Genomic DNA, 13806 nt, shown 5'->3' with positions numbered 1-13806 from the left:
GAGAACAGGGCCACTTTTTGTCTTATCTATCTTATCTATATACGTATTATGGATATTGATTATATCTGGTTGAAACTAAATATGGCAATACAAGGTTGTCTAAGCATTCCCCCTCATACTCGCTATACCTTATTAAATTCCCCTGCATTGCAGTGTAAATAGTGTCCTTTTTTTGTGCCACTAGCGGATGCTCAAATTTGAAAGTTCAAATGGGATTGAACATCATTGATACTATTTAAAAGTGAAGGTTGTAATTAACAACTGAGTGAATAGGTCTTAAAAGTTCATTGAGATTGATTTCACAGTGTTCCCCCGTGCCTTGACCCGCTTTGAGATCGAACTGATTGGCCGCTATTCAAGCAGCGTTCCTCAACAAAACATTTCTCAGTTAAATTTCAAACAACTCTCAACTAAATTCATGAGGAAACGGAAGGCCCCAGAGACATTTGCATTGATCAAGGATTTACTTTCACACACACTCCCCTTCTCGCACTGGCTGTGATTCAAGGTCTTTTTGGCTTAGCTTCTAATTCCTACTTTGCTGTTTGAGGGTTCAAACACACCCAGGGCCGCATTTTTAATGAAACTCCCATGACCGGCCAGTATCCCCTTTCTTCGACTTTCCTTTGTTTCAAACAGGATTACACTAACAACAGCAGAACAGGGAATTTACTGCCATCCTTGTAAATATGTATGTGTGAAAGAGTTAGCAGCAATTATAATCATGATAGGGTTAGTTTATTCCTCTGCAGACTGATTTACACTTTGACCTGACTCTTTCAGTCTTGGAAATTTCCTCCATCTAAGAGCTTTTTCCATCATACTGTGGGCCATCAGCTTAAGCAGCATTGGCACATTAATACTGCTGGCAGATTCTTTCTTACCTCGCGACAGGGGCTCAACTCATCCCTCATCACACAAGGTTCTCCTCTTCACATCTCCTTGTCTCTCTATTGCTTTTCTCTGGATCTCACGCTCGTCACAATTCTTCCTGTTGAAATCACCCCGTGGTGATCTGTTTCACTTACCTTAATGTCATCCATTCCCTCTGCACAGCTTGTTCATCGTGTCATCTGTGTTTACTGACAGGCTGTGTTTGCTTATACACATGCTCATTCTCTTGGATTGCTTTGTGTGATATGATTAAAAGTGGGCTGTCCTTATCCGGAGAGGCAGACTAAATCCCCCTGTAACAGGGTGGGATCAGCCGACAGAACTCTGCGTCTAATCTGGCTAATGATGTCAAATGTAGACGTGGTAAAGGGTTGTAGAAACATTCAAATGTAACCTCTGCCAGGACAGCAGAAGGATGGTAATATGCCTTGTCGTGATGGTATTTTGGATGTCAGGAAATACTAAATGGAATACTAGAACTAGTGTAGTTGTTTCACCCTTACATGACACCACCGGCAACATTTAAAAATGTTGGCTGCCAGGAAAAGCAGACAGGCTGCACTTTTAAGGAGAATTTGCTGTTATGTAAAAACCTCGTAACAGCAGTAATGTCTGTGTTATAACCTTAAGAAGAGGATTAAACGGCCCACTACAAATTGTGAAAATGTTATGATCCTTAAAAAAACCCTCTCGGAAAGCTCTGCATGACTTCAAAATTGCTCAGGCTACGAACAATTATATGTTATCCACTGAAGATGTTGGAGTTACTGGACCTTTTTTGGCAGGAAGCAACAACATGTAAAGTCTCTGTGGTCATTCTCTTGGATATGTTCAGCTAGAGCAAACAAACAATATCACTGCAAATGTTGTAATGTTGAGGTTATTGAGGTTAATTGTCAGTTTATCTCCAGAGCCCAATTCTGCACAAATATTTTTCATGCTGTTGAATGGTTTTCATAATGCTTAATTCCTGAATCTCAGACTTTTGATTAGAAGGACAATATTTGATGTGACTAAACAGAAAATCATGTGTGAATAACCTCATATTAAAAGCAAGCTCACAAGAAAAAATCTGAGCACTAAGGGTCAGCAACATTATAATGATATAATATTCTTAAATGGATAGCACTGTTTGTTGTGTGAAGAGGGGCTGTGTATACCGTATGTGATGTGGAAAAATGTGCAATGTGTATTTCTAACAGAAGCTTAGAAGCCCAAAAAAACTATTTTAGACATCAATATTAATAATGTACCAAATTCTCGAAAAACGGATGTTTAGAAAGTCACATGCTTTTGTGTGTGCTATAAAAGTATGTACAAAATGCTAATGCTAGGATTTCAAGGAACATTAATTTCCATAACTGATGTGAGAGTCTTTATGCTGTCTGTGAGTGTCACAGCATAAAGACGCTGCAAAAAAAAGCCTTACATTACAAGATCTTTTCTACAAAAATGTCAAACCTTTAGCAGTGCAGAAACTGCTAATAACCTTGCATGAGAGGGTCATTTAAAATGCTTGCTTTACCACAGTTGAAGCAACAGCCCTGCAAAAATGCTAGCAGGGAGAGGAAGATCACAACGCAGAGAATTATGTCTTTCTCGCAAACCATGCAAGAGGTTTAAGAGAGAAAGTGGGTTTGTCTGAAGCTTCCCACACTGAACCAATAGGATGTCAAGGACACTGTAAGAGGGGGTTGTCTGCTCTTACTTAAGGGCACCTCAGTGGCATCATTGTGAATGTGCACACTACTGACTTTGTGTCTAGTAATGATGATTCCTAACAGTGTCCTACAGAGGCAGACCATCACAGGCCCGAGTCTGCCTTTTTAAATAGCGTTTAATTAAATGGAAAAGCTTGTCGAGCTCCAATTAAATCTTTCAAATTCCAAACTCAATCAAGGCAGAGTTTTTAAGTCAGCTTACTTTTAAGAAAAGTTTATGAAGAGAAGTTAACATAATATTTATAAGTTGTAATCTTGACAACTGGCAAAAAAATGCTAAGGTTTGAAGAGCCACCAATGCATGAGTTATTCTAGAATAAATGATTTGACTACTCATCTATCTTTTACTGCCTTTGCATGTGTGTACTTCATTTTACTTCTTTGTTTGATTCCATATTTTTGCCCTCTTTTTCTGCAGTTGCTGTTCTCCTGAAGGATGACTACTTTGTAAGAGGTGCTGGACTGCCAGGGCGTTTTAAGGCTGAGAAGATCGAGTTTCACTGGGGCCATAGTAATGGTTCAGCAGGCTCAGAACACAGCATTAATGGCAGAAGGTTTCCTGTAGAGGTAAAGCATCCTGTCACTACATTACACTTGGACAAATGTGCAATACAAGGCCTTCAGAGTCCATATTGAATATCGGAGCCTGGTGTAGAATTCAGGCCGAACACAGATGCTAAAATACAGTTTTACTTCAACTTCAAGAAACCCAACTGGGTCGAGGCCTTAGGATTATTGAAGAAAAAGAAATTCACTGTGCACAAAAGATACTTCTTAGGTAAACTCTGGTCTCGCAATGATGGTAAATGGACCCCACTAAAAAGCAAAACTAGGTCAAAAAAACTGCTTCTTTAATTATGTAATTCTTAAAATGTGTTTTAATTTAGATTAGTACATTTCTAATCATGGTATTCATTTTAGTTTTAAAGGAACATTTTAAACTGAGAGACCACTTGAATGACTGGAAATTACACAGCTTTTATACATAAAAGTCTGTTTATTAAAACGTTACCCCTTAGCAGAAATTTGTGAGAAATCACATCTAGTCTTTCAATATCCCAATTACAAAAAAACATATTTCATTTGCCAAGATTTGCACACATTTTTCTTAATGTTTTGGTGCAAGGGTTAAGAGACATAATATAAGATGGAAACATTTAAAATACAAGTTGTGAAAAAATAGAAGAACATATCTGTTTTTGTGCAGGAATGTAAATAATATTGATAAAGACATTGCATCAATGAAAGGCAGAGTGAGAAGGAAAACTTTAGTTTTGTTTGAGAGTTAAATGAGGTTTAAACATTCAGGCAGAATTTTGTACTTTTCTTGCTTTCAAAGTGATCATTGCACAAGGTCGCAACAAATTTCTCAATGCCAGTGTTGTCAAAGACAAATAGCAGACAAATAGAAACAAAGGGAGAACATACTGTAAGTAAGAACCCACTCGTGTAGCACAGCTATAAAGGGTATTCATTCTAAAACCTTTTGGTATTATTTGTTCTGGTTTTCCAGATTACTGTATGCGGCGCAGAGAGTTTGTTATTAAAGGTCTCGCTTTAAATTTGAGCTGACCTGAAGCTGGCCACGCCCCTTTGGAGCGTCATGATCTCTCTGTCTGAAGAGAGAAGTTTCTAACGGAGATACTCAGCTAAATGCTGCGTGATTAAACGCCATATTATGTTCAACACCACATCGAGCATTATTTCTGAAACACTTCTCAGTGTTTACCACTATAACAGACATTATATGTATTATACAACAACTCTCCTGCAGACCTGCTGAATACACAGAGACACAGAGGGGATTCAGCTCGTGACTGTATATTGTGGACGATAGGTTGAACCCTGTCACGTGGGAGGGACGTTACCAGGAGTTCAATGTAAAGCCAGCCCACATTTCCGATATGACATCATATCGGCAGCAGATCTGGATCAGCTCGTTTGAACCCCATTTTTAGAGATGTGGGTAAGGAGGAAAAGAGAGAGGGTCCTATTTTCTGACACTTTGTGAGTTTCCTTACACACCGGGGACACATATTTATGTATAAAAGACAGCAAAAAGTGCATTTTGCATAATAGGGGACCTTTAAGGCTTTACCCTAATTAGGGTTTACAGTATGTTCTACGATTTCAATTTCCATACACTTTTTAGGATGAACGTGGCAATGCGTCATGCATTTTGTGGGGTTAGGTAAAATGTTCCTTTTACCCCTTGTATTTTCAAATGGTTATTAATTATTGTTAATATTACAGTGTTACACAAGAGGAGAAGGCTGTTAGTGAGCCTCTCCCTCCTATCTCCAAACACGCAGCTAAAGTCCTCCTGTGTTTGTTTCTTTGCCCTGTTCTTTTGAGCCTTCTCTGCAGGCACAGCTTTTGATGCTGAATGGCTTAGTAATTAGATTTATTTTTACCACATCACTTTGTGTTCAATGTAGTGTTAAAGGGCACTGGATTATATACGGCCATTATAAAGCTGTTGTGCGTGTGGCTCCTTTGATGGCATGCTTCTAAATAAGACGATGGAATTTACTTTAATGACCAATTTAGGCAGCCGTTAGAAAAAAGCTGAGCAAGGAGACGAACATTATGCCTTCGAGGTATATTATTGAGTTGGGAAAACATAGATTTGTAACTTAAAATGTCTTTGAGTTTAGACCCAGATTTTAACATCAACTTTCTTTTCATTTAAAATGTATTTAACCAAAGAAAGCCTTTGACAGGACCATCTTCTATACAATCCAAGACAGGCAGCAGCAAATTAAAAGGAAGCTTCAGACCTATAACTGTTACGGACCATAACATTTTAGATCCCAGTATATGGAAATAGGCCTCAGGTCATCATATCCTGGATTGTATAGGGGCTCTTCTACTTTTGAAAACACTTAAAGAGACAAGGTCCCCCTGCAACATATTCCAAGCCGCAGGAGCAGTGCACTACAAAGCCCTTTACCCATTTAAAGACGGGTAGTAGCGGCAGAGAGATCGATAGATATCATCTTTCATAAGGATACATTTACAAAGATCTTTTTTAGGAAGCAAATTAAGAAATGCCTTTTAGATAAGGACATGCCAGTGGTTGAGTCAATTGATGGACAGCAAACCCAACAAAGCAGTAAGCAATAATGAGTGGGGCCTTAAGAGTTTTAATTAAAGTCGGTGCTCCATGAGATACAGAATCTAAGGAGTAAAGGTATTGAAAAGATGCAAAACCTCAGTATATCACAGACATTAGAAACGGCTCTCCTTTTAACATCAAAGAAAGCAAATAATATTTCTGAAGTAAAAACCCAGACTTGGTTATAACTTATTTAACAAGTTGATCTGAATGTTGAAGCTTATAAGAAAGTGAATTAAGAATCTTAGATATTTATATGCAGATAGAGACTCAATGACCCTCAAACGTAAGAATAGATGGATGGCAGGAAGGATGTGTGGCTTTTTCTTTTGAGTTTATAAACATCATTAGTTTTATGTTTTTTATTTTTTTTTATCAAAGGGATGTTAGAGTGCTATAATAATTTGACCATAAAGCGTCTGCTCCATAAAACAAGGGAAGAATAAATTAAGACATCCATTTAGGAGGAATTTGGTCAGATTTTACAGGTAAGTTAAAGATGGTGCAATACAATCTGCAGCTAACAATTCAAATATTGTTCTCTGTTATCTAGACCTGGTGGTGTTAGAGTGTCTAAAGGTTTAAGGGTTTTTTACACCTCTATGATAGAAACTGGCGTAAAGCGAGAACACTGTCTATCAGTTACAGGGTTTCCCTTGCAGATGGTGATACAGGGAACCAGAGGCAATAAAGTGCTTATTGAAGCAATCAAGCGCCATGGTTTTGTCAGAGATGTTTTTATAGTCCTTGACCACATAAGGGAGGGAGTAACTGTGTTTATTTTCAGATGAAGATTTAATAGTCTTTCAAAACAGCCTTGGGTTGTTCGAGATTATAAAATGTTTCACCAATAAAATGTTCAGCTTTGCCTTTTTTAATTCCAACCACGGTGCCTGGAATCAGCTCATCATATTTCAGTCTTGAGTACTAGTTGGCCCTGATTTTTTTTGGCCAGCATCTCAACTTTATGTCCAGGGGAGTCTGCAGCTCACCTCCTTTTTGAACACCTGCACCCCGTCATTACAGCTCCACCAAAGCCATCCTAGGCTCCCTTTTCATGGGACTTCATTGAATATGTTCATGCTTGAACACAGAAAGGAAAGGCGCAGTACTAAGGAGCTAAATGATTGCTTTGTTCCTGTACTTTGTAATGGGTCCATTACTCATCACATGTAGAAAAGTCATGTGGCCAAGTTGCCCACAGCTTTAATTTGCTCCAGGTGTGCCCACACTGCCTGCTCATCAGGGCGGATGCCGTCTGCCAATGGACTGTGTCGACGCCGCAGTGTGTATTGTGTCCTTCTTTGGGCTGCCGTCACAATGATAAGCTTGTACTCTTGTTCTCAACTTGCAGGCATAGTTTTCTGAAAAATGTATAGGAAGAACAACTTTAGATTCAGTGAGATTTTGTCCAGGTCTCTAGTGAATCCAGTTGAATAAGTTCATGTCTAAATGTTTTATCTTTAGCTTCAAATTCCTGGATTGTCCCTTTTTTGCAGCTTTGTTTTAACAATTCACTTATGCTATCTCTGCTTTTTTAAACTAACCCACTCCCATTGTTACCTGGAAAAAGTACAGTTTTTCTCAGAGAATTCAACTTTGTCAAAGCAGCACTTCATACTGACTTACTCTGAGATGCTGGTTGTCTTCAACAGCCCTCTCTCTGTGAGGTGTTATCCAATAGCTGGAAATTCTCATGTATCTCTATCCCTGGTCTTAGGCTCTTTGATATGAAAAGCCTGTCTTCTGGCAAACTGTCTGTGAGACATGAAGGGATGCTGTTCCACCTTTGTTTGATATTGTGCATATATTGGCTTTGTTAGAACTTTTCTTTGTATTTTTTGTTTATTTTGGTAATGGTGTATTTTCTCCCAACCTAAAAGATGACTCTCTGGACAGAGAATTGATAACAGCTTGCTTTCTCCCTGCTGACAGTTTCTTGAAACCCCTTCGCTTGGATCTTTCACTTATGCCTACTCTTTCTTGCCATACAACTCTTTACTCTTCTAGCTTTTTCTCTTTAGATTTAAGGCCTGCATTTCAGTATACATTTCTCTTTCTGCAGTCTTCTGTAACATTTCTCTGCTGAAGATATCTTCCTTCTCTTATCTTTCGGTGGCGTGGTACATACATTTAAATCTTCATTCAAATGATTGGGGTCTACTAGACCTTGACCTGTCATTTATGGCTGCGCTTTTGCTGTATCTACATCAACCAGAACCGTTCGAATGTTCTCCATTGATGTCAGTGTATGGTCTAACCACGCATTTTCCACCTTTTTCCTTTTCCTGTAAGCCCTGGATTTAACCCTCCATTTCTCTCTCAGTTTTTTTTTAATCTCACTGGCAGCTCACTTCACTTATCTTTACTCGCCGTGTTCTAGTCTTGCAGCTGAAACAGTAATGTATTATAGTGTCAAGCCATAAATCTATGGTGCTTTTTATTTGTGTAGTAATGATAGGTGACAGCTGATCAGCATGTTACAGAAAATGCATTTTCTCCAAGTTATAAGGACACAGCAAAGGAATATGTACTTTATGTTGCTTCATTTATAGTTTTACCTTTTAACATACCTTTATCCTGGTTGAATAACCATCATTTACCTACCTATTAAAGAAAACACATAAATGGTTTCTTGAGTGTATTTGTGCTTATGCAGGGAAACTGTGTATCGTGTTGCCAATGTACTGGCACTTTAAGCTGCTGGAAAGCTCTTTTGATTCAAAAGAACTGAGAATATTTTTCATAACTGAAAGGATGAGTGACCCTCTTCTCAAATATTTATTCTGTCAACACGCATGTCAAAAGCATGCAGCCCTGATAGGATTGCCTAGTAAGTTAAACACCAACAAAATAAATGTTCATTATTGCCAATAAAAGATAGCCACTCATAGCGACCTTACTATCCTTATTGTAAATACAGTAGTCTTTGCTACAGGAAGTGCAAAAAGAAATACTCCATACACATATCTGTAAAGATGTTTCCAGTTTACCGAGCACCATATATGCAGAAACAACACAGAGTGGGAGGTCTGCTTTTTAAAATGATTCTCTAAATCAATAATTCAGCCTGCATGTTTCAAACATGATGCATTATTTCACTCTCTGAATCAAAAGGTGAAAGAGGAAAATCAAATGATGAATGGTTGAAGGTGAACATGGTAATGCAGGATCTAGCCTTTGGCTATTGGACTGCTTCCTTCTGTAAGACTTGGTATTTTCATATTGCATATTTATACATACTTTGACAGAGTTTGATATATTTGAGATTATATAAGATCCGACACCCTGCGACACAATATTCCACATGTACTGTATATATGTTTGCGTTTGACATTCCCAATGATATTTTCCAGCAGAGCATGGCTGTTATTTCTTTGTTTCTTTGTTTGTGTATTTGTTTCGTTCTTCGAGAGTTGAGCAGTATGACCTTGGAGGTTGAGCTCCAGGGCTGATTTGTCTCTGCTAAACAGAGACTGCTTTCCAATCTGCTGTCTAATTATGTCTCCACTTTATATAAGTCACATTCAGCCTTGTGTTGCTTATACCACACTGCATAAAGTATTTACTCTTTTAATGGAGGGGAAAACTCTAAAGTGTTTATTCCACTTGCCCAGCAGCTTGAAAACATACACAAATATAGCTCACACTTTGGTACAGGGGGTGGAAAGAGATGTTCAAAAAGTTGCATTGTAGTGCAGCTCTGCCTTTTGTAACATGGTTATGTAAAAAAACAACAATGGAAAAATAAACATGGCTGCTCAGCCTGTGGCTCCTGAGCTTGACATTAATCTAACCACGGTCTTTTCATGGGAGTGAAGTGGGGAAATCAATGGATGGACCACCTGTTTGCTCAAACAGCACAATGAAAAATGAAACAGTGGATTTTTTTCCCGCCTTAGGGTACTATAAGGAGATCTTTTCTAATAATATATTAGGGTGTCACCAAGGTTAGATTAATTATACATGGCTTACAAATCACACCTTGCAAGGGTACCCGCTCGCTACTGCGGATGTATGAAGCGTGCGGGTGGGTGTACAGCACGGTATATTTCATTAGGAAAAAGCTCCAGTGGCATTGAAAGCATATCTGCATTCAAGACTAATGGGGATGGATGTGGTGACCCTCAGAGTTCAACGCAAATACTAAGTAGATGGAACACTGTAAACAGTACAAAAGACCTACTTTGAATGCAAGTGAAAAATACACAGAACTGCCATGGTTTGTACTGTATTGAGTGACTGACGCCAACAACCCATCAGTGGTGCTTGGAAAATGACTCAACAGTGAAATAAAACACTAGGTGTTAAGAAAATGTCTTAAATAATATATCTGAATCATGTTATCTTATTTAGTAAATATGTTTTCTTTATCTGCTTGTGTCTATTTGAATGCAGTTGCATTGAACTCTCAGTTACTGTAGCAATACGGAATAAAATAGTGCAGCATGTTTTTTAAGGATAGGAATCAAGCACCTTTCCCGTTCAGTATGAAGTTGTCAGTTTCCCTAGAATAGCATGCCTCAGCGACTATCGATTCCTCGTATTGAAGCTTTCTGACATTTCCACATGTGCAATGACCTAACAGCTTACACATTTCAGGTGACTGTCACCATTGCAAGTATAAAAAAATAGCTCAAAATCATGGCACTGATGAACTAAAATGTGTGCCTTTTACCTAACAACACTTTTTGACTTGAAGAATTGATAAAGGCTTGTAGCGATAAGAGGAATAGATTATTTATTTGTATTGATGAAATCTTATTAATTCCCATCCCTAGCGTTTAAAGTGTCTTAGCAGCAGTAACACTTAATTTTGTATTTGGCTTGTCTTGCCTCAGCATCTCCATGTTTTGGACATCATGCAAATTATGACTCAGTGTTTCACCTGTTTGTGGTTAACTAGAACTTGAGAATGCAGAGCATCTTTCAAAGCTTGTGTTTGCGCTAACTTTGTGGACCATCTGCTCTACAGAGAAAAACTGGAGGTGAATCATAAAGCTCAAATAATGTTTTGTTTATCATTTCAGTCTCCAGTTGACACTGTTTTCTTGCCAGCTGTTGGTTATTTGGATTTACCTCGTTCAGATTTCTCTTTCCATATTTCTCTGTACAATAGTCCAGTCAATGTTGTACTGACAAAAAACAACATGTATGAATGTTTCTGTGTGTCTTCAGTGAGCTTAAATGTCAGTCAGACCACCTGTCTGTCCTGCTTAAAATCAACAATTTCAAACAATATCTGTGTATGAGAATGAAGCGTACTTCAACAAGGGGGTTTTGTGCCAGAGCCCGCAGACCGACAGTGAAACGAGCGTGCAATCAAGGGATTCAAATCGCTTACGGCAACATTTATTTTTATTGGCTGCCTGCTATGCAAGTGTTTGACAATATCACGTTTTCCAGTGTGCTGTTAAGAGCAGGTCACGTGAGTCAATGTCAGTGAGCCTAAGGGGGTCAGCTTAATTGGATAATGTAGTTAATAACATCTGAAGGGTGATGAATGGCCAGAGCTCTTTCTTGCTGAGTTCTCACACAACAAATTAGTTCCATTAAAAGCTGCAGTTAAACGAAGTCTGAAGAAAACTGATTAACTTAAACTATCTTGATTGAGTAATTTTGAGCGTGGTTCAGGCTATTGGTACACATTACTGGATGTGTACTTACTATTTATCCTTATTTATATATCTGATTTTAGCACAGTCAATTGTGGCTGCTTGTTTCCCATGTAATATCCCTTTGATAGATGAAAAAAGGAAAGCATACCCTTTAATTAAATCAACATCTAGGACCTTTTTTTATTGCCAATTAACTTGGTTCAGTTACATGAAAGGGTTTTCATTTTAAAGAGACTCGGGAAAGCGAGATGATGGGCAGCTCCAATTGCTACTTTTAGAATAATTTGCTGATTTTGATCAGCACTACCATACTACGTCTACTTTGAAATGAAAGGACTGAAAATATTTTTTTTTATTGGAAACCACAGTCATCAAAGGTATATAATGTATTCTCTGTATAATGTCTTTGCATTATATTCTCACAGCTTAAGCTTTGTTGTGAAATCAGAATCAATGTTGTGGTTGTTTTAAAGTCATTTGAATCAATGATTAGAAGCATACCATTCTGTTAGATCAGCACTGAAAAATAGCATACTCCTCCGGTTCTTACTTTCTAAGCTTGTGACTTGTGTCTGTGAGGACAGTCGCCCTGAGGAATGGGATGCTGTATTTCTCTAGCATCCCCAGGAGTGGCAGAACACAAAAAAAGAATGACACAGATTATGGGAGATTTATGGGACTGATGAATACACCCTCTTTTATGCCCCTCAAAACTACTTTTCATCAGCTCCTCACAGTGTGTCCAAGTGATGGATTGGAGGAGTGTTGGTTCTCCTTGTCCACCCCTCAAGCTGTTTATGCTCTGTCTTTCCCATCCTAGATGCAGATTTACCTTTACAACTCAGATGACTTTGACAGTCTCAGCGCTGCCATCAAGGAAAGACGCATCATTGCTGCCATGGCCGTGTTCTTTGAGGTAAGGAATCACCAGATTTGAAGGTCAAGACAAATGTAATCTGTAGAAAACTGAGAGTACACAACTCCCTTTGTAACTCACTTGAACAGAGACATGTATATGTATGTTAGTAGCATGGTTCTAAGGATGACAAGGGTCATTCTGTTGGTTAGCCCACTTCTTTGGTCTAGCCAGAAATATATCTGCAGCTACAGTATGCTTGCTAGCTACTTGATTTACAAAAAATGTGGTATGCACATCGATACCGCCTTTTAGGATGAAGTTGTACCTGTATAATCAATCAATAAATTATATCTTCTCATTAAAATTGTTTTTTGGCCCCTCTGTTTGGATAGGAGAGTTTATCTTCACCTAGTAGCCGATTATTTTTCTATTTACTGTAGCAGATTGCAGATTGCTTTCTGAGATACTACAAATTGTCCCCTGAAGGTCTGCACACATAAGCTTTTAATGGACAAGAATGGTCCTAATTCCTGTTAACAGTTAAAACACTTCAGCGATTTATGAACCTTGAAAAAGCATAGACCAGCAGCACATGTTGTGCTCTTAGTTTCTATTAGCAGTATCTTGCGATTGATGGCAGGCGATCAATGCAGGCTAACTTTCAGCTTAATAGTATATAGACAAGGGTCAGCTCTCAGGAAGAGCAAAGCTGGAATGGGGACACAGGTGTTTGTAATGTAGGTCTACTCTCAGACACTGATAAACCGTGTGTGTACGAGGACCTAAATGCCTCCGCTGGGTCCTGACAGCCCTATTGCTTACTGCAATTAGCACCACCATACACAATCCGCTGAACAGCAGTTTACAGTGCAAGAGTTTTTAATGCAGGCACACACACACATTGGCTCAGATTCACCATTTCTAATCAATGAGCAGAGTTCTTCCTTGTGTCCCCAAAGGCCTATTAATGGCCTCTGAGGTGTTCATATTATCCACATTCAGCATTCAGTTCCACACAATTATTCTCCTCTGACTGACCTGAATTAATGTTGAGCAAGAGAGGATTGGTCCCCTCATCCCAACACTGTTTTGCCCACTCCTGTCTCTTAAGTAGGACGTTTGGGAATATTGCAGAATGTGGGGTTGAACAACATTTGCCAGTCTTCACTCATTTCAAAGAATTAGCTGTAGGCCTAATAGATAAGGAGGGAATCAACACTGGTGTTGGTTCTCTGGAGACAGTGAAGCTTACGGCCAAACGGCCTCATACGGTTACTGAATACCTCCTGCTACAGAATATCTTTTAAAGCTCATAAAATGAGAAAATGTCTCCACAAAAATATAATGTCATGAAATATATATATATATATAATTTAAATGTGATCACACTTTCCCCCAAAGAACCATTAAATATTGATATTTAAGGTGTGGTTGTAAATGCCAATTATAAATTACGCATTACAGTCGTGAGTACACCAGAAACAACACAGGACTGAATCATATCATCCTTGATGTGCACATCAAACAAATCTCACTAAAATGAACGTCATAGACATCACAATACCAGTAGGTGGTATTAGATGCTGCTAGCTTATA

General features: G+C 38.6%; 1 protein-coding gene across 1 annotated transcript in view; it reads left to right on the top strand.

Moving 5' to 3' along the window:
- Positions 1 to 13806, top strand: part of ca16b (carbonic anhydrase XVI b) — an 87640-nt gene that overhangs the window by 47453 nt on the left and 26381 nt on the right. Inside the window, exons 4-5 of the mRNA XM_063911063.1 lie at positions 3034 to 3182; positions 12172 to 12267. Of these exons, the coding sequence (XP_063767133.1) occupies positions 3034 to 3182; positions 12172 to 12267 (245 nt within the window). The remainder of the gene's footprint in view (positions 1 to 3033; positions 3183 to 12171; positions 12268 to 13806) is intronic.

This window comes from Eleginops maclovinus, chromosome 20, assembly GCF_036324505.1.
Source record: "Eleginops maclovinus isolate JMC-PN-2008 ecotype Puerto Natales chromosome 20, JC_Emac_rtc_rv5, whole genome shotgun sequence".
Taxonomy (NCBI): domain Eukaryota; kingdom Metazoa; phylum Chordata; class Actinopteri; order Perciformes; family Eleginopidae; genus Eleginops; species Eleginops maclovinus.
Note: the sequence above shows the minus strand (reverse complement) of the source record. Positions and strands in the feature narration are given on the sequence as shown.